General features: G+C 42.5%; 1 protein-coding gene across 4 annotated transcripts in view; it reads right to left on the reverse strand.

Moving 5' to 3' along the window:
- Positions 1-3,730: 3,730 nt before the first annotated feature.
- The window catches only part of PDE6H (phosphodiesterase 6H), a 202,350-nt gene continuing 186,058 nt past the window's right edge, over positions 3,731-20,022 (reverse strand). For all 4 annotated transcript variants that reach the window (XM_069231105.1, XM_069231106.1, XM_069231107.1 and 1 more), the window contains exon 4: positions 3,731-3,989. In XM_069231105.1, the coding sequence (XP_069087206.1) occupies positions 3,913-3,989 (77 nt within the window). In that variant the 3' untranslated portion in view covers positions 3,731-3,912. The remainder of the gene's footprint in view (positions 3,990-20,022) is intronic.

Genomic DNA, 20,022 nt, shown 5'->3' on the forward strand with positions numbered 1-20,022 from the left:
ACTTATTCTGTTCATTTTGATTATTTGAATGATCAGTGGGATTGTGTGCCCTGTTTTGAAAATAATAGTTCCATTAACAATTTCACAAATGGCAAACGTGTATGCAGCCTTCATGTGGAAAATATAATTTTGTAAACAACGTTGTGCAGATAACGTACAATGAACTTCTACATTTGAAATGTTTTGTGTGAGTCTCATGGTCATCACCGTTTTCTGAAGTAAAAGATATCTTTGAACATTTTACACTTGGCTATATATATCTCCTTTTACCAGTTGTAAATAGTAATACTGAAAACATAATAAATAAACAAAAACAATAATAATGCCAGGCAATAAAAATTGTGAGGAAAGTCCCGAACGTTCTTGGAGTACTTGCCTTTTTAGTATTACAATATCTGACAGAATGTCTGTATTCACTTGTGGTTATGATATTTGTACTGGTTGTATGACAGAATACCAAGCACCAAAATATGGGGCTACAAAAAATATAGTCACAATATCGGCTAGCAAAATATTTCCATGGTACCTATATATAGGTAAGTATAGATTTACTGTTCTTCGCTCCATATCTACTTTCCTTGAAAATATATGTCTTGTTGAATGAAGTACGTAAGTGTTGAGTAAAATATAGTAAATCTATGCTTACCAATATTTACATATATTCACAATATTTTTGTAGTCTATGTTCTTACTATGATTTTTTTGTGATACAATATTTAAAACTTTATTCTGGTAGAATACACTTTGTAATATATATATAACCACAACAATATAGCGTTTAGGAATTCAGCTAAAACCTCCATAATACTCTTGCCATGGTAATCTTCACACCACACAGATTCCTGCAGAAATTTATAAGAGGGATTTTGAGGCACAATTCATACAACTGCTGGCATTTAAATGATGGTTTTGATCTGAGATTCTTTGTTCAGAGAGCTTTTGATGTGTCCTGATTCCAGGCTCCGGTCCATTTACACAGAGCCACAAGAGGCTTTGCACATTACCTGAAGACAGTACGTTTCTTTTTATTCTCTATTATAGCTAATGCAAAAAAGCTTATTAAAATATCCATTTGTGTGCCCCGCTTTGTTTTAGAATAAGCATGCGTCAGGTTGAGGTGCACCGCTAGAAAATGTGAAGCACAATAAAATGCAGACTATGATGAAATGTGGTCATATGTGAAGAAGAAAGCTAGATCTGAAGTGAACTACAAGCAAACTCCTCATCAAGGGATGAAGCGACTCGTGGTGCAGCTGGAATCAATGTTAGAAAACACTGACAACCATGAGAAGAGTTTTCTAAAATCAGTGGAAGGGAGCGAAAACGCAATGGATCATTTCTGCAAGGCCTCATTTTAATCAGTTGGATAAAACTTAGCAAAATACATGACTTGATTGTTTCTGTCCTGGTTTTAGTCTTTTTGATATATTTATATTTTCATTGTTTGAAGCTTTTGATAGTTAGCAAATAATTTGTTTTCCTCAAAATTGTTATTTTATTCACACTGCTCTATTTGTTATTATGCCTTCACAGGTGATTACATGGAGTAAAGTATCCTTATACATAAGTCATACAGAAAACACTGACAAACATCTTATTTTAATATTATGTTTATCTAATTGAGACGTAGACCTAGGTCTAATTAATGATGCATTTCCATATACAATTCAGACTTATGTACAGATGAAATACTTTGGAAACTGTCAAAGCATAACATATAGGTGGCCTACAAGGTCAGATTTGTCTGCAGAGATGTCACTTGGGAAAACCAGAGTAGCTGCTGGTATTTCAGGTAGTGCCGCAAGAGATCCATCAGGATGATATCTCAGAAATAAAGAGTTCTCCCACAGAGATGTACCTTTGTGGATTCTCTATTCACAATGATTTGTGATGTCTTTTTGATTATTACTTGCTTTCTCAAATGTAACATCTGAATGAAACAGGTGTAAGTGGTGCAGAGATCATGGGACTTTCACATATTACCAAATGACTGAAACAAGGACTACTTTCCATGGAAATATGTTTCTAAGTAAACAAAAGAGTATATGTTTTAATTAATAAAATTCCTTCATACGACATTTGATCATTCTCCACACATATATGATTAGAGGAATCAGGCTATGCCTGGAAAGGTACCCAAGTGGCATTGGGCCAGATGTACGACCATTTAATTTTGCAAGTCTCTAATTGCGATTCATTGCGAATCACAATTAGAGACTCACAAAATGAAATGTACAAATGTGTCTCAGACAGATTTAGCAATTCCTAATGGGGTCGCAAATGACTTACCTCATTAATATTCATGAGGTAGGTCGCAACTTGCGACCCCATTGGGAATGGCTGCACTCACAGGGATAGTGGCCTGCTCGGGACAGCACCATATCTGGGACGGCTATTTAAATAAAAAGTGTTTTTTTTGTAATGCAGTCCGTTTCCTTAAAGAAAATCGGGATGCATTACAAACAAAAAAATGAAAAGTTTCCTTTTATTTAGTTTAGAGTAAGCCGTGGGACCACTGCCTGCTCTGAAAAAATGTTGGCGCCCCCATTCACAAAGGGGATTGGGGTCCCTTGGGGACCCCTTCCCATTTGCAAATGGGTTACCACTAACTTGAAGTTGGTGGTAACTGCAATTGTTTTGCAACCACATTCAAGATCGCAAAACAATCATACATGCGATTGCGACTCGCTATTTGGAAAGGAGGTCCTCAGCACGCCACTTCCAAATAGCGAATTGCAGACCTAAATTGCGATTTGGTAACTAGATTACAGGATCTCAAAATAGCATTGGTACATACCAAAATGTTATTTTCTGGTCGCAGTCGGCCCGATTCTGCGATTCGAGCCGTCTGTAAATAGAAAATAGCTACATATATCTGCCCTAAAATTCCCTAATTTGGTGAATCCTGTGTTCAGTCATACTCTTTGCCATGCCAGGCCAATGCATCTCTTCTGCATTTGCATTTCAGAGAGAATTTTGTAAACTGTTTTTAATTAAAATGAATTTTAAAAAAAGGAAAATTTGTACTACATTATCTGTTTTCACCTTAAGGGCTTATCTGCACTCTGTGGTGGGCTACATGAGGGTGTGTTCTTGTGTAGCTGGTTGTCTGGGGAGTGGATTTGACGACATTGAAATGTATTATATACAGGGGTGTCCTGCGGGGTTGTGATGAATGTTCTGGAATCCTCCTGGCGTGATCAGTAGCCTCTGAATGGCCGACCATGAGCACTAGTGGGTTCAAAACCAGCCCCATATACTGAAGCCAAGAAAGTTTACGTAGTGGGTGTTTCTTGGGCGAGCCACACAGTAAATCTTTAACTGTGTACATTCAAGTGCCTGCTGTAGTGATTCGCTGAGAGAATACTATCACAGGTCCACTCTTGGTCGGTTCAACTCAGCCTTTTATCTTTTTGAGATAAATTATCATTGAATTAGAAGAAGGTTTCAACTAAGACAGTGTGTTTACGTACCTAAGTACATACGGTACTCATCTCAGGTAATTATTAGCAATCTATTTTCCCATTATGTAGGTAGACCCTAAATCTAATCCCAAATGACTTGACTAGACGCTGTTTCAACAAAGTTGAGTAATTTCTGGTATGTACCAGCTGTGGTAACAGAAATAGCGAAAACCTTTCTATTGCAACCTGTTACGTAAGTTTGCGGCAGATTGCTGCCGAGGAATACAATCCTCTTGCACAACACCACACACGAGGTGCATCTCAAGAACCAAGAAAAGAGTATTTATTGTGCGCTGTTCCTCTGGTTCCTATAACTCGATACAAGCAAACACATCACAACAAACTACAGGCCTCGTCACGGTGCACGTTTCTAAGGTACAGGTGAGAGTACAAGAAGTATAGCCATTTGTTGTGCTCGAACTCTTCTGATTGGAAGCCGCACTCTCTTCTAGATGATTCCAAACTGGGCTAGCTCGTGTAGTTCCAGGTGATTGAATGCCTCCCAAGGACAAATGACGGTGATGTCTGAAAAAGGTAGAAGGAGAGAGATGCAGAGTTTGAGAACATGATAGACCATGTGGTACAGCACAGCGACATGCGCTGTTTCTACAGTGGGAGGGATAAGGGGCACGTGGTCCAGGCTGAGGGCCAGATGTATCAAAAAAGTGCTTTACGATTCCCTAGTAGTGAATTTTTGAAATTCGCTATAAGGAAATTGCAAACTGCAATTATTACAGTGTGTTTAACACTATTAGTGGTTTGCAGTAGGTCGCAAATGGACCTGCCTCAGCAAGACTCATGAGGCAAGTCGCAATTTGCAACCTATTGCAAATGGCTACAAGCAGAGGGATGGTGGCCTGCTGGGGTCAGCACACCACCATGTCTGAGATTGCTTTTTTAAATAAAACAATTGCTTTTTTTGTAATGCAGCCCGTTTTCTTAAAGGAAAAGGGATACATTTCAAAAAGAAATCTGAAAAATGTTCTTTTCATATTTTAAGAGTAGGCAGTGGTCCCTGGAACCAATGCCTGCTCTTATAAAACGTTTGCACACCCATTCACAAAGGGGAATGGGTTGCCACCAACTTGACTCTGACGGTAACTGTGATCGCAAAACAATCATACACGGCCCTGCAAGTCGCTATTAGGAAGGGAGGCCTTGGCACGCCCCTTCTTATAAGCGAGTCACAATCCCTATTTTGCAAGTGAGTAACAGGTTACCGACTCGCAAAATAGGAATGGTACATGGCAAAAAGCCTTTTACCAGTCGCAAATGGCATGATGGGCTGTTTGCGACAGGTAAAAGAGCTTCATACATCTAGCCCTAAAAGTGTTTGCTGCTAAGGCGGCTTCATCTTAAGTGGTCAGTTGTAGAAAAACTGAACTTAAAATCAGGAACTGCTAGTTGCAAACTAGCTTGTCCTAAGATAGATGGACTCAGAATACAAAGCGTTAACGTACAAGCTGCAAAGATACGAGGACGAGAGCAATAAACTGTAATATGTGATGCAGCAAAAGCATAAAGCAGAACTTCAGCTGGAAAGCGGGACAACGACTAAAGGGGCAAACTAAATAAAGGGAACAACGTAGGGACCTGGAATATTTGGTTGCATTATAAAATTAACTGAATAAACACTAGTTTTATTTAAGAAGCGTTTGGCTCAGGCAGGATTTTGTTGAAAGTGTCAGCCATGTGGCTTCAATACATTCTGTTAGCTCAATTATGGAGTCATGATGAAACAGTAGGAAGGACAAGGGTCCAGAAGTAATAGTTGTTTATTGAGACACAGAGTTCAAAGCAATCAGAGAGAACCACTGGATGTCCTTCGAGCTGGACATCAATACCCTGACAGTCTGCCCTGGAATATCCCCACATTCAGTGCTTAATTTGTGCTTGTTGTTTCTGGTGCAGAGCACCAGTACTTATTTTTGAGGGCCGGAGATTAGTTTTCTGCATCAGGCATTTAGTGCGAGCAAAAGACACATATGGGCAAGGCGGAGAAAGAGAAAATTCGAAAAAGTGTTCAAAGGGAGAGAGCAGAAGGCTGCAAGAGTGAGCTGAAGAGGCAGGGAGTGGCTGTGAATGGATTAAAGAGGCCTGAGAAGGCTTTATGATTACGCAAGGCCTTGATGTTCTGTTTTTTTTTTTTTCATTTGAATTTTATTTGAACACACAGCTGTATAAGATTTCATCGCAAAAAGAGACATCATGATCAATACATAAATCTCAAAAATCCATTATTGACATTTATACATCAAGTAAAAAGGTATTCAAATGAAACGAGCAGGAAAATTCATTAGTAGCCTAGTTTTTTTATCGGCCCACTCTCAGGGCCCTGAAGCCAAGATCAAGAGTGGACCAATAAAAAAACTAGCCTACTAATTAATTTTCCTGCTCGTTTCATTTGAATACCTTTTTACTTGATAGGAAAAAAGGTGCCCAAATTTTGGAACCTTTTTTCCTAGCTGCAACACCCTTTATGCTATATAAACCGTATTCCAGGTGGAATACAGATAAGAGCCGCGTGATCCATTGATTCCAAGATGGAGGGTCAGATTCCCGCCAATCAGATGCCACACATCCACGTAATACAGACATTGCCAAGAACAAAAAATATCTTGATTGGTTCTTACAGACAGATTAATCAACCCCTAACAGCACTAGTTGAGGTGTTAGGTTAATATTCTGTTTCTAAACTTTCTTCAAAAATTCAGATATTTCATTACTAAGCCTTGACTATTTCCCACAATTAATAAACATATGGCAGAGGTCTGCCTTCAAGCCTCCACAACGCGGACAGGTGGTGCCCACTCTTTTTCCACAGTTAGCAATCTTGGCCGGTGTATAATATAAGTTATACAAAACCATGTAATGCTGGGCCTGTGGGCCGGCCGACAACATGACATTCTGAGCCATGTCCATAGATTAAAAAACTGCAGACTCATTAGAGCCTACCCGCAATTCCCATTTCTTAACAAGCAATGCCAGATCATCCTGTACTAAATCTAAAAGGAGCGGGTACAAGTACCTAATAGTACAGCCTCTGGGTTTACCTACAGCCTCCATCAGCTTAATCCTGCCCCCGCATGGGTTGTATTTAAAGATGGTTAACAAAAAGTTCCTAATCTGTAAAAACTTTAAAAAGTCTCTACTGTCTAAGGCAAACTCTGCCTTTAAATCCTCAAATGTCTTTATATGACCTCCCTAAAAAAAAAAGGTCCCCCACTTTCTGAATCCCGCGACTAGCCCATCCTATACAATACCTATCTTTGAAGATCTCTGGAGACATAGGTGTGTTCCAGAGCGGCGTATAGTGCAAACCCGCCCCATCCCTATCTTGCGCTTGACCTGAGCCCATACCTTAAATGCAGATCTGATCGTTTTGAATTTAACCTTCTTGTAGTAGCTAGGTTCTAAGATTCGTAAGAAGACTGCCTCTGCCTCCTTACCCATAATTAGTGTATAGATTGAGGGGAGAAAATCTTGCATAGTTCTATCCATAAAATATAGTGTGTGCACATATTGTAATACAGCCGCCAGATAATATAATCTGAAATCAGGGAGCGCCCAACCCCCTCTCTCCCTTGGCAGCGTTAAAAAACGAAAAGCCCGGCGTGCTTTAGAGTAAGACCACATAAAATTACTAGTCAGCCCTTCCATTTGTTTAAACCATTCCTGTCCAATTTCTAGTGGTATAGTTCTAAAACAATATAGCACTTTAGGTAGAAATGTCATTTTAATCACGTTAGAGCGTCCCTTCAACGCGAGATGTAAATTATTAATACAGTACAAGTCCTTCTTAACCTTTGCTAAAACCGGGGCCAGGTTTATTTCTACTATCTCATCAAGGTTAGCCATCAATTTGACTCCTAGATATTGAACCTGAGTCTTTTTGCGCTCATCCTCAAAAGCTGTCCAGCCATTTACTAATATTTGATATTTAGTTTTATTCAGTAAGTAACCAGACACCATTCCAAACCGTGCAGCCTCATATTCTATTTCCTGCAAAGCGGTCGCGGGGTCAGTTGTAACGACCCCGATATCATCTGCATAGGCGAGTACTTTTGTGCTGCCCCCTATCGATTCCACTGGCTAATCTGCTTATTATTAAGCAGTTTCCTTATCAAGGAATCAATATATAGGGCAAACAGCAAGGGTGAACACGGGCAACCCTGCAGTGTGCCCCTCTGAATGATACTGGGAGCTGATTTTAACCCTGCTATTTGCATAGTGGCAGTAGGATTATGATAAAGCTGCTGAATCGCCTTAACAAACCTGGGGCCAATATTGTTTTTACGCAGAATTGTCCATAGGAAAGACCAATGGACCCGGTCAAATGCCTTTTCCACGTCGAGCAGTATAACTGCCATTGGGAGCTTAGCTACAGCCCTGGCATCCAACAGTGTGATGACACGTCTAATATGATCAGCTGTGCCTTTTCCAGGGATGAACCCATGCTGCCACGGAGATACCAGATTAGAAATCACTAAGCTTAATCGACTAGCCAATATCTTGGCAAAAATTTTGGCATCACTGTTAATTAAAGTAATCTGGCGATATGAGCCTGGTAGATGCGGATCCTTGTCTTTTTTCAAAAACACTATTATCTTGGCTTCTTCCCATGAAGTCGGTTGAGGTGACCCTGACTGTATTTCAAGAAATAGCCTGAGTAGTTCCTTCCGTAATTCTAAAAAAAAAGTTTTATAGAACTCAAGTGGAATCTGATCTAACCCGGTTGCTTTGCCGCTTGCCAGAGCACTGATTGCTATACCAATTTTCTTGGCTGTCAGAGGGGCTTCTAGCTCGCTCTTATCTCCCTCCTGCAGCTGTCCCAATGGGATATTCCCCATATTTGAGAGCGTCTCCTCCTCCTGAAGTTGCCCTTCTTGTGAATATGGTTTTTGATAAAACCGTCTAAATACTTCTAAAATTTCAGGGCTACTGCTAACTAATTGGCCTTCTTCATTCTCAAGTGTGCTAATGCCGCCATGAGTTAGCTTCTGCCTTATTTTTAGAGCCAGCTGCTTACCAACTTTCTCGCTACATTCATAGCATTCCTGTTGATGTGCCAAAAATTTAACAGCTGCCATATCCATATAAATCTTTACAGCCTCTGCTTTTGTAGCAGTTAAATCGTGTAAAATATCTGAGGTCTCTCCCTTACTCCGCATCACCTCCCCCAGTCAGCTTTATCTGTATTAGCTTTAATTGTTCAGTTCGCAATCTCTCTTTTCTCACTACGTACCTCAGCGTTTCTCCTCTAACAGCAGCTTTAAATGTATCCCATACAATATGGCAAGGGGCAGAACCCCGATTTATCTCGAAAAACTCCGGGATCCAGACTTTTATTTGTTGTACATACACTGGGTCTGCTAGTAGTGCTCTATCGAAAGACAAAAGACTTAACTTGTGGCCCTTCCTTTCCTAGATCCACCACCAAAAGCAGCGGATTATGATCCGATATAATTCTGGGATATCTCTCGATCCTTAGTCCCTTTTGCATAGATGCTGACACAAAAAATAGTCCAGCCTGACTGCCTTATTATGTGGAAAAGAGAAAAAAGTATGGCATGGTTTAAGCGGCCTGCACCTCTGCCAACCATCAATCAGCCCATAATTTAATACTAGTGTCTGGAGTGCCAAAAAAACTTTGTTTTTTCTACCCTGGTATGTCGTTTGCACTTGAATGGGGACTTCATTATCCAAGTGTATATTGAAGTCCCCACACATTACAACCGGGGTTGCCCAAGATACAAGTACCGTATTAACTAGGTCAAAAATTTCTGGATCGCCCACATTTGATCCATAAATTGAACAAATTGTAAACTTGGACCCTCTAGCAAAACATTCCAGCAAGACCACCCACCCCGAGTTATCCGTCAACTGTTTTACAACCACTAGGGACATAATTTGTGTAAGTATAGCCACCCTCTGGTAGTAGTGTTCTGGTTTGTATGTGCCACTAATTTCCATCCAGGAAATTCCATCAAATGCTTCTGCGCGCCTACAATATGTGTCTCCTGCATACAAATAATATCAGCCTTAAAGGCCTTGAAGGCTTCCCTTACCAGCTGGCCTTTTTTATCATCGTTGAGCCCACAGTGATTCACTGTAGCTATACGCATTTTATTTTCCTGACCAATATTTTACCCATCTTCTCTCATACCCTACCTGGGCCGACCGCATGACCTTTTCAAATTCTACGTTAAAGAAACCCCTCACATTATTACCCTCCTTCCCAATGTGTGTCCCTTTACGCCCTCTCCCCCTTCCCTGATCGATCCCACCCCCATCTCCTCAAATCCGACCCTCCCCTCCCTATCCCACCCTCCCACCCATAACCCTACAAATAGGATCGCCAGGCTGCTAGGCCTGTAAGATGGAAGTCGTCCACCCCACCAGCCCAGGCCACTAATAAAACTAACATAATCAAAATTCTTCTCCACCACCACCACAGTTCCCCACTATCCTTAACAACAATCACAGTGGCAAAAAAAAATAAACCAAGAAAAGCAGCACAATTGAGAGGGGGCCTCCCTTTAGACACAAGAAGCATCATTCCATAGTACACTTCCAACCCCCCTTCTCCTAATCACCCTCATCGCCCAGACCCATAGATCAATTTAATTTCCACAGCAGTTGCAGCTTCTTAATTGCTTCTTAATTGCTGCAAGTATTCCCCTGCTTTTATTTCAGATACAAAAGTCTGCATTGTTGATTTGTAGATGATTTTTAACCGAGCAGGGCTAAGAAGATATGCTTCTGCCCCTACCTCCTGAAAAGTTGCAATCAGCTGCCTCAACCGCCACCGTCTCTCTACTGTGGCGTGCGCAAAGTCTGGTCTTGAAAAAAAAGACACTCCCTCTATATTTGTCTTTAAATTAGGTCGGGTTTTTTCAAACACTATCTGGCACAGCAAGAAATTGCCAAAGTATATAATAATGGCCCTTGGATAGTTCTGTTCTCCATTAGTATCAGATATATATATATTTCTTTTTTTGAACAGTGGAAATCGGTGTGCTCTCTGAATCTCTGTCTCCAAATTCCATTCAAGGAGATCTGGGAAAGCTTTTTTAAACAGCGACACTATATAGGCCCTGGTGTCTTGCTCCTCCAGGCCCTCTGCTATACCCAAAATTCGAAGATTGTTCCGCCGCTGGCGATTCTCTGCATCCTCTAGTTTCCACTGCATATCCAAGATCTGCTGTCCCTGCGTGGCCATTTGTGTAGCTGTAGCCTTGACCTCCGTCTCCAATGCCTCAGTGCGAGTCTCCATTGAAATAATATGGGTACTTATATCCTGACAGGACTTTACCACTCTTTTAATTGAAGACTGCAGTTGTCTATTTGCAATTTTGGCCTTCCTGCTCTCCTTCTGAGCTTGTTCATGGTTATGTACCATAGTACGATAAAAAAGCTCCAGTGAAGGGGCCCGGCCTGTTCTGAGGGCTCCATTATAGATCCTGTTGGGATATCATTAGAACTGTCAACCTTTAAAAATGCCTGCTAGGTGGCCGTATAGTCCCACTGAAGTTCACCTACGCCTTCTCGATCATTTGACAGCACCCCCCCCTAGGCATTACCCCCGGGTTGCCACCAGTGCTAAGCCGTTCAATTGATTTCCTTCTGCAAGTCAACTTGTTTGACCCACAGATACTGGCCGGGGAACTACATTCTGAATCTCTGTTAGTGGGATCTCTTCATCCGAGTTCTTTGACTGGTCAGATAGGGAAAAAAAACTCTCTGCTGTGTCTGCTTGTCCACAATCACTTTTAGCCCCCATTAGCTTATCCTCTTTCCCCCTATGACTGGAGCTCAGTGCTTTAAGTTCAAATATTGGGGGAGTTTTTTGCGCATCCTCGATCTCTTGTAGAGGTGTGTCATTTTGAGTAAAGCCGCAGGTCACTGTAGTGCTACTGGTCCCTCTCAGTTCAATAACCCCCTCACTCAGCAACCGAGAGTCTGTTGTATCACCATCCCGCGAGGGGCCCCCCTCTCTGCCACCATTTTTTAGGGTCGTACCTGTCTCATCCAGACTGTCCGTCCCTCTGGCCACCTTTCCTGTAGAAAGTGTCTGGTTGACATTGTCCTCCAAGGGGCCAGCTCGAACGTTGCATAGTTCTTTTTGGGGGGGTGTCCGTTTTGCTTTCCCTATTTGTTTAAACATTGCAGGGACCAGTGCAGCATTCCCCAATGCTTGTTCCATCACCATCACCAGCGAACCTTGCTGCGCTCCTTTTCCTTGAGCGCTTGTTCGATCCTTCAAAGGGAGTGCAGGCTGGTTCTTCTCTCTCTGCGCCGCTGTAGTCTCCAGGCTGGATTTCCCCCATACTCACCGGGGAGTCTTAACGGTTTTTTTACCGCCATTAAGAGCCAGCAGCACAGAGCCGTACCTCCAGAACGGGCACAGCAACCCAACAGCAAGAAACAGGGCGGTGACCGCCCCAGCGTGTCTCGGGCAGCCACGAGCTGGGCCAAGCAGTACACGGCACCCCCTGCCACACACCTTGCCGTGCACCACCCTTCCGACAATCACTCCTTACACTGCCTGGAAAGCACGGCCGCCACTCCAAAACTGCCGATAATCATGCCTCGGGGCGTGCACGGCCGAACAGCGAGAGCTGCTGTGGCAGCCATAAGCAAGCGGGCGGGCTGGAAAGCTGGTCCGAATCAGCCGGTTCTACCAGCCGCAATCTTGGATCCTCTAAGGATACGTTACAGGCCTTGATGTTCTGTGTGTGCATATTTAATTGCAACAGCCACGTGTTTCACAGGAGAGCTTTGGGCACCGGCACGTTTTTATTTACAAATTAAGCACTGCCCATATTCCACCTTCCACTTGCCACACAATCCTTTTTTTCTGTGAAAAGAAGAGAACCCTAAGGACACTGATAACACATTACACCAGGACAATTCACACCCACCACCACACAACAATAGACAGAACAAAAACTCACGTGAAACTCAGCACGATTATCACAACCTAAAATCCACCTGACATAAACGGCACCTATCTTACTATCTTAAAATCAATGTATTTCCTAGGAACATTGGTCTTCAGAGCACTACAATGACAAACATTAGTACCCACCACTGTCCCATTGGCATTGCCACAATAACTAGCTCCATCAGACACAACCACAGTTACTATCCCTTATTCGCACCTTTGCATGTACTACCTTCTCCCTTTAACGGAATGTCAATATCCAAAAACATGTTACTTCTATTTTCTTCATACTCATCTGTGACAATCACTTCTCTGAATGGGTAAACGTGTCCCAGATTTCACACCTTGCGCCTTTTTACTCTGATGGCTCTCTTACAAACCCGCACTACCTTGTGAGCCTTTGACCACACAGACATTGCCTTACCCCAATCACAAAGCTCCCTGACAGGGAACAAAAATCCGATACGAACACTTGCCTTGGATAATTTGCCTTTGGTTTGATTCATCTGCTGCCACATTCTACCCTTGTACATCACCATCCTGTCACAAATGACCACATGTTCCAGGGTGCTTCCAATTCTCTGTCTGCTCATTAACCACCAGGAATACAACTCTGTACCACAATATCTAAAAAGGGTGTCTGATGGTTCGATAAGACAACAAACATTATTGAAAACCTCTCTTCCAACTCACACTATTATTATGTGTTAACTGATTCATATCTTTGATGACTTCTTGAACATCATGTGTTTGTTGGCTACAGATGGAACACAACAATTATCGTATTAATAATGTGCTACTGCTCAAAATACTCCTCCATGAGCAGACAACTAAACTTAGGACCACTGTCAAAGAAAGTGCTCTCATCAAATCTTCTACCACAAAATATGGTCCCAAAACTTAATAGCCATGTCCTCAGTTACTCTATCCACCATTCTAATGTCTGGCCACTGCATACAATAATTCACTAACATTATACGAAATGCCGCCTTCTGTGGAAAAAACACCAATTACCAAACTGTATCCACCCTAATTGCCTTCACTGGCCACCTGCACTTCTGTAGGTTTAAATTCAGCCAAACATGCTTTGTCTGGCTTGTCAGTATTGCTACAACAGTGAAATCCCTATTCCAATTATCAACACAAGCATCTCTTGATTGCCACCAGTATCCATCCCTAATGTGACTCTTCATGGGCAACATGCCCATGTGGCGTCTGTGAGAAAGTGTATTATTAATTGGAGTGGATGGTAGTCCATTACAACTAACACTGGCAGTAACCTTGTTAGGTCCAGTAAAGGTTTCAGTACTTTAAACCTGAGCCCCGCCCCTGGGTGTAATGTCACAGAGTGGAGAGGCTTAACATAGGAACATGTGTAAAGTATCTAAAAGTACTAAAACATTTAAACAATCGGAAACACCACACAACAAAAATCCCACTCCAATTTGTAAAACTTGAGAATATTTTAATAAATAAAATTACACTAAACAACAAAAATCAAAAAAGGGTAACCAGCAATTTGATTTTTTAAAATTCTAAATAAACATAGTGTCAAAAAGTGAAAAGTGCCAACCCAATTCCCAATGTTAAGCACTTTTCTTCGGTCAAAGACCTTAAAAGTAGTAAAAATTGTTTCCCATTTTTGATAGTACATCAATATTTAAAATTCAATCCACCAACAGGTCGAACACAATTAGGGCCGTATTTATACTTTTTGGCGCACAACTGCGCCAACGCAGTTGTGCGTCAAAAAATTTAACGCCGGCTAAAGCCATTCCAAAGCGCCATGCGGGCGCCTTATTTATGGAATGACGTTAGCCGGCAGAGCTGACTGGTGTGCGTCAAAAAAAATGACCCACACCAGGCAGCGCCGGCGTAGGGGAAAATGGAGCTTGGGCGTCAAAGAATGGGGCAAGTCGGTCTGAGGCAAAAAATCTGCCTCAACCCGATTAGCGCCATTTTTTTTGACTCCCACCCTCCATTGACATGACTCCTGTCTTAGCAAAGACAGGAGTCATGCCCCCTTGCCCAATGGCCATGCCCAGGGGACTTCTGTCCCCTGGGCATGGTCATTCGGCATAGTGGCATGTAGGGGGGCACAAATCAGGCCCCCCTATGCCACAAAAAAAAAATACTTACCTGAACTTACCTTAAGTTCCCTGGGATGGGTCCCTCCATCCTTGGGCGTCCTCCTGGGGTGGGCAAGGGTGGCAGGGGGTGTCCCTGGGGGCATGGGAGGGCACCTCTGGGCTCCTTCCGAGCCCACAGGTCCCTTAACGCCTGCCCTGAACAGGCGTTAAGAAATGACGCAAAAGCGGCTGGATGTCATTTTTTTTGACTCGCCCACTCCCGGGTGTCATTTTTGCCCGGGAGTATAAATACGGCGCACATGCCTCGGAGTCATTTTTTAGAAGGGAACGCCTACCTTGCATATCATTAACGCAAGGTAGGCGTCCACGCAAAAAAATGACGCTAACTCCAAGATCTTTGGCGCTAGACGGGTCTAACGCCAAAGTATAAATATGGAGTTAGCTTTGCGTCGGATTTGCGTAAAAAAAACCGACGCAATTCCGGCGCAAACAGAGTATAAATATGCCCCTTAGTTTTCACATAAGTAAGATAAAATTCACATTGATAACAAAGTGACAAAGTAATAACGGGCCATATGTATCAAAGGATTTTATCCATTCTGTGTCTATGGGACAAAGCTTTAGTACATATAGCCCAAAGAGCTTTAGAAAGTGCAGTTAAACAGACATTAATAGGTACACTGCTGAGAATTACTTAAGGATAATAAACTCAAAGGTGCCTCTAGTAACTAAGTTAATCTAACGTATCAATGAGAGGTTTAAGTCTAGGGGCAACCATAGTTGGAACAGCTGGAAGTCAGTTTAGATCCTTGCAACCCCTATGGCATAAAGTTCATTTCTAAGAGTAATTAGGCAAATCATAATTTAATTTCTCTAACAAATTGACTACATTTCTCCTAAAAATAGACCTAGCTTGATCCCTAAGGCAAACCTGTCTAGCTAAAAAAAGATACCTAGGTCACGGTGGGCTCAATAGAATAACAAGGATAGAGTCATAGTCTGAATAGGTTAGATACACTAAAGGAATTTTGAAATTGAAAACATTATATAGAGTGTCGTATCAGACCTACAGATTCTCAGTGCAACCCTATATTGACGAATTCCCAGAATAAGACATAAAGGCACAATCCTGGGCTTACGGATCCTGGAGTACTCTGGGCAGAAGAATAATAGATGTTCTTCAGTTACTTCTGCTTCACTACACACTGGGCAAAATTGAAAACCTTCACTTAGGCCTTTCTACTTGGCAGTAAAAGTTGCAAGTGGAAGTGCACCTAGCCTAAATCTTATACAAAGGGCCTTTGTGAAAGGTAAATCTATTTTGTCCATTCGTGGCTCAAACGGGGATCTCTAGGAATCTATTTAATGAGCCTAAAGTTGGTGATTAGTTCAGTTTCCTTTCCTCATTCTCCCAATAAAGAGATTTCACCATTCTGGTGGAAGAAAACATAATGGCGGCTGAGTTAGTCAAGAAATCAGTCAGGCTGAGGGAGACTAACGCCTGCTTTACATATTTTATCTATGGTAACAATTCTGCTCCCTTTTGCCAATCCAGGATGTCTCTAAGGCACATATAGGATTCCAGCTCTGTGGTTGACCATATCCTTATCCAATAAAGAATTGGTTTAAGTCTCACTTTGGGAAGAATGGATTGCATGCTCAGTTACAATTTACAGAGTAGTGGGGTACTCTGAGGGAGTTTAAGTACCGCCCTCAAGAATATGTTTTCTGCAAACCCTAGTGCCTCAATCCTTCTGTGCCCCCAGATTTCAGCCATTGCTAAGTGAGGGAATTCAGGATGAAAGGAGGTGTTCTTTGCAGATCTCAGAGTGACAGCCGCTCCGTGGTTTTATACAAGTGTGCTCCTTGTGATTTGGCTAGACCAGAAGTTACTGCTGGATAGGTGGATTCCCAGGTAGTCAAAATCTAAAACGCTGTCATGGTCTGCACCCTCCAACCTTAAGACCCCACCAAAATGCCTGTGTGGGATAATAGCCATAAACCTTGTTTTGTGGTGTTAATGACTAAGCCATGGTTAGTGGAAAAAAATGTAAACCTAGCTAGCAAGGTCTCATTTCCTTTTGGTGTTTTCGACACTAGCAAGGTATTGCATGTAAACAATAAAGCTGGCATTTTTGTGCCACCTAAAGAAGTACATGCAGCCATTCACAAAAGTAGAAATAGTGTTAGGTCAAGAACGCATCCTTCCCCCTTGGTGACCTTTATCTGGTCAGTTATTTCTCCATTAGCTTCTCATTTAATTTGTGCATAGTTGTCAGTTTGGAGAAGCACTATGAAAACCCGAAGGGAAGGTAGGAGTCCTAATTTTCCAAGGGTACGCCAGAGCCAAATCTCTGAGGACCATGTCAAATGCCAAGTTAAGGTCGACAAATGCCACATAAAGGCTGCTCCTATTGATATCAACCACTTTCCATCTCATAAGCTGGAGTCTAAAGACTTGGGGGCATTTTTATAGGCCCCTAGCACCACACTGTGCCACATTAACATCATTATTTTTGATGCATGCATTGTGCCACCCTGTAACCCTTTGCGCTACATAATGCCTGCGCCAGGCATAATTTATTCAAAGGGGGCATTCCCCTGTTAGGGGAGCTGGGAAAATGGCATAAGGAGATCTATGAGATTTCCTTATGCCATTTTTTATGCACTTTTAAAGTCTGCTCAAAGCAGGTGTTAAAAGGGGCCTTCCATTCTTTAGAATGGGGCCCTACATACTCTGCAGCAGTAGCACCAATATTTTGGCACTACTCCTGCAGAGTACATTAATAGCGTCATGAAAAATGATGTTATTGCCCCCTAACCTGCCTCATGGTGCACAGGATTTTAAATACGGTGCACACATGGTGGTGGTAGGGGGTGCTAAGGGGCACATGGAAAGTGGTGCTGCACTCGGTGCAGTGCCACTTTCCATAAACCTGGCCCGTGGTCCACTGTGCCTGTCTTAGAGCAGAATCCTGCCTTAAACTGGAAGAGGATTCTGTTGTCTTCAATCTACATTAAAAGTCAATATAAAATCTCCTTGCAGAATATTTTCTAGTCTGCGTCAATGAGGCATTTTGGGCAGTAATTTAGGGGGTCAGATTTAAGTCCCTTCTTGACTTTGGGAATTATTTCTGCTCCTTTCCAGGTAGCAGGAATTTGAGCACCAGTCATGATGGTGTTGGCGTCATGATTCAAATAATGAGCCCAAATGACAGACTCCGACTTAAAGAGATCTGCAGGGATCATGGTCAGCCCAGGAACATAAACCGCTCCCTGCAAGCAAATGGCACAGTTAGTATTGGACAAGAAAGAAAGGACCTACATCAGTGTCTGGTGCCTGAGCAGGTGGAAAATATGCCACTAGAGGGTCAGAGCCTTCAGGTTCTAAGTCAGACAGAGTGAAACAAAACTGTGATATCGTCATTATAAAGGGTTTGGAAATGGCTAACTCAGTGCTAAGGAGGATGTTATTCTCTAGTCTCATAATATTCATTTTTGCATCATGACTCAAGGCTGCATGGTTCCCAGATGGAACAGCAGCCACGATGTCTTACCAGACAATGGTAACTCAAATTGCTCTGACCTTCTTTCAGGCTGCTTTATAGTTGGCCCTGGCTGTCTGTATTTCATGTGAAGAGTCTCTTATAATAGCTTTAATTAGAAGACACTTGGCTGCCCTACAAGCCTTGTTAAACCATGTGGCGCTAGTCGATGAAGGTCTACTCCTGTAGGATGAGATCCTAGTGAAAAATGTATTTTTCTAAACCTCAAAACACTTTTCATAGGAATCCCTAACAGTGTGCTTTGAGGAATCAGGATCAGAAAATACACACAGAGTAGAATCTAAACAATGGTACAATTGTGCATTAATGTCCTCATTACTTGCAATATATTCTCACCTTAATTTCCTTGATTTGTTGGTAACGGAAAAGCCCCCACCAGGTAGTTGTGGATGTTAACCTAGACGGTCTAGGTTACCACGAAAGGTAAGAAACAAGGGGAAATGTTTACTCTTGAACCACTTGGTGGTATCCATATCAATGAGGTTGTCCCAGGAGTGCAAGTCCCAAAATATTTAATCACTTTGGCTTTGATAGGTATACCTACCAAAAGTAGGGCACCAGACTAAGTTGGAGGTAGTGTGGCCATTGCAGCCTCCCTAGTGGCAGCTTAGACAAAGGTCTACCATTTGTGGAGTTACCTTGTCTAGAGGTGGTATACATGGGCCCAGAGGTTGCGTAATGCCCCATGATAGAGCTTCCTCTTCAGCAACATCCCTTAGAAGAGCTATGTGATGTAGATAAATTGGGAGCATTAGAAGTGTGGTTCCTGACCAAAGGAAATATTATATAGGAACTATAACGATCCATACCAGGCAATAGATTTATGTCTCTTAGAACATTCCCTTGTTTGGAGACCAGGTGAGCTGTGTGGGGAGCCACTTTGGGCAATGGGGGTTTCTGTTTGCAATTGCCAGGACTGAGCTCTGAAAGTTCCAGACTATGCCTCCTAGCAGGATGCAAAGAGCCTGGGGTATTACTCTTTGAGTGTGAGAAGGTAGCAGATTTAGCAGGAGAACAAATTGAGAAGTGATCCCTCCAGCATGCAAGCGACCACGTCCCATGTCATATCCTGCTTTTAATGGCACAAGTGGATGAGACTCCATTTAAAAAAAAACTTTAGATCTGTGATTTTGGCCCTAATGATGGCAATATTTTCCCAACCGCAATCATCAGGTTGCACTTGACCGGTACCTATGCATGAGTTCAGTCCTACTATGATGGAGCATAGGTCAGATATACAGGCCTGGTTAGTCCCAGTTGCAAGTTCTACCTTCTGGCTTAGTCTCTGATATTGAAGTAAAAAATTCTTAGTGAAGCAAGGCAACAGGCCATGGCTGAGATGGGTCCCGGGCCGGTTAGCCATTGAACAAAGTCCCACTGATACAGCTGACAGGAAATCTCGGCACAGGAGGCAATTACAAATTCTCACCCAGCGAAAGTCACTCACTGGCTGGATACTTTTGAAGAGGTTGCCTGGTGACGATTTCTACCTTGGACTTAGTCACTTTTTTGGAACTCAGGCCCATATTTATACTTTTTGAGGCAAACCTGCGTTAGCGCAGGTTTGCGTCCAGAAATACAGCACCGGTTGCGCCATTCCAGGACTCCAGCCGGGCGCCATATATAAGGAATGGTGCAAGCCTGCACTAATGCCCGGTTAATGTCAAAATACATGACGCTAACCGGGTAGGGGAAGCGCAGGGAAAACTGGAGGTTGTGCGGGAAAGAATGACGCTAGTCAGGTTAGAGTAAAAAAAATGACTCTAACCTGACTAGCGTCATTTTTTTGACACACAACCCCCATGGACATGACTCCTGTCTTAGTAAAGACGGGAGTCATGCACCCCAGCCCAATGACCATGTCCAGGGGACTTATGTAGGCCCCCTATGGCACTTTAAAAAAAAAAGTAAAATACTTACCTGGACTTACCTGGGATGGGTCCCCCCATCCTTAG

This window comes from Pleurodeles waltl, chromosome 4_2 (genome assembly GCF_031143425.1).
Source record: "Pleurodeles waltl isolate 20211129_DDA chromosome 4_2, aPleWal1.hap1.20221129, whole genome shotgun sequence".
NCBI classification, from domain to species: Eukaryota; Metazoa; Chordata; class Amphibia; order Caudata; family Salamandridae; genus Pleurodeles; species Pleurodeles waltl.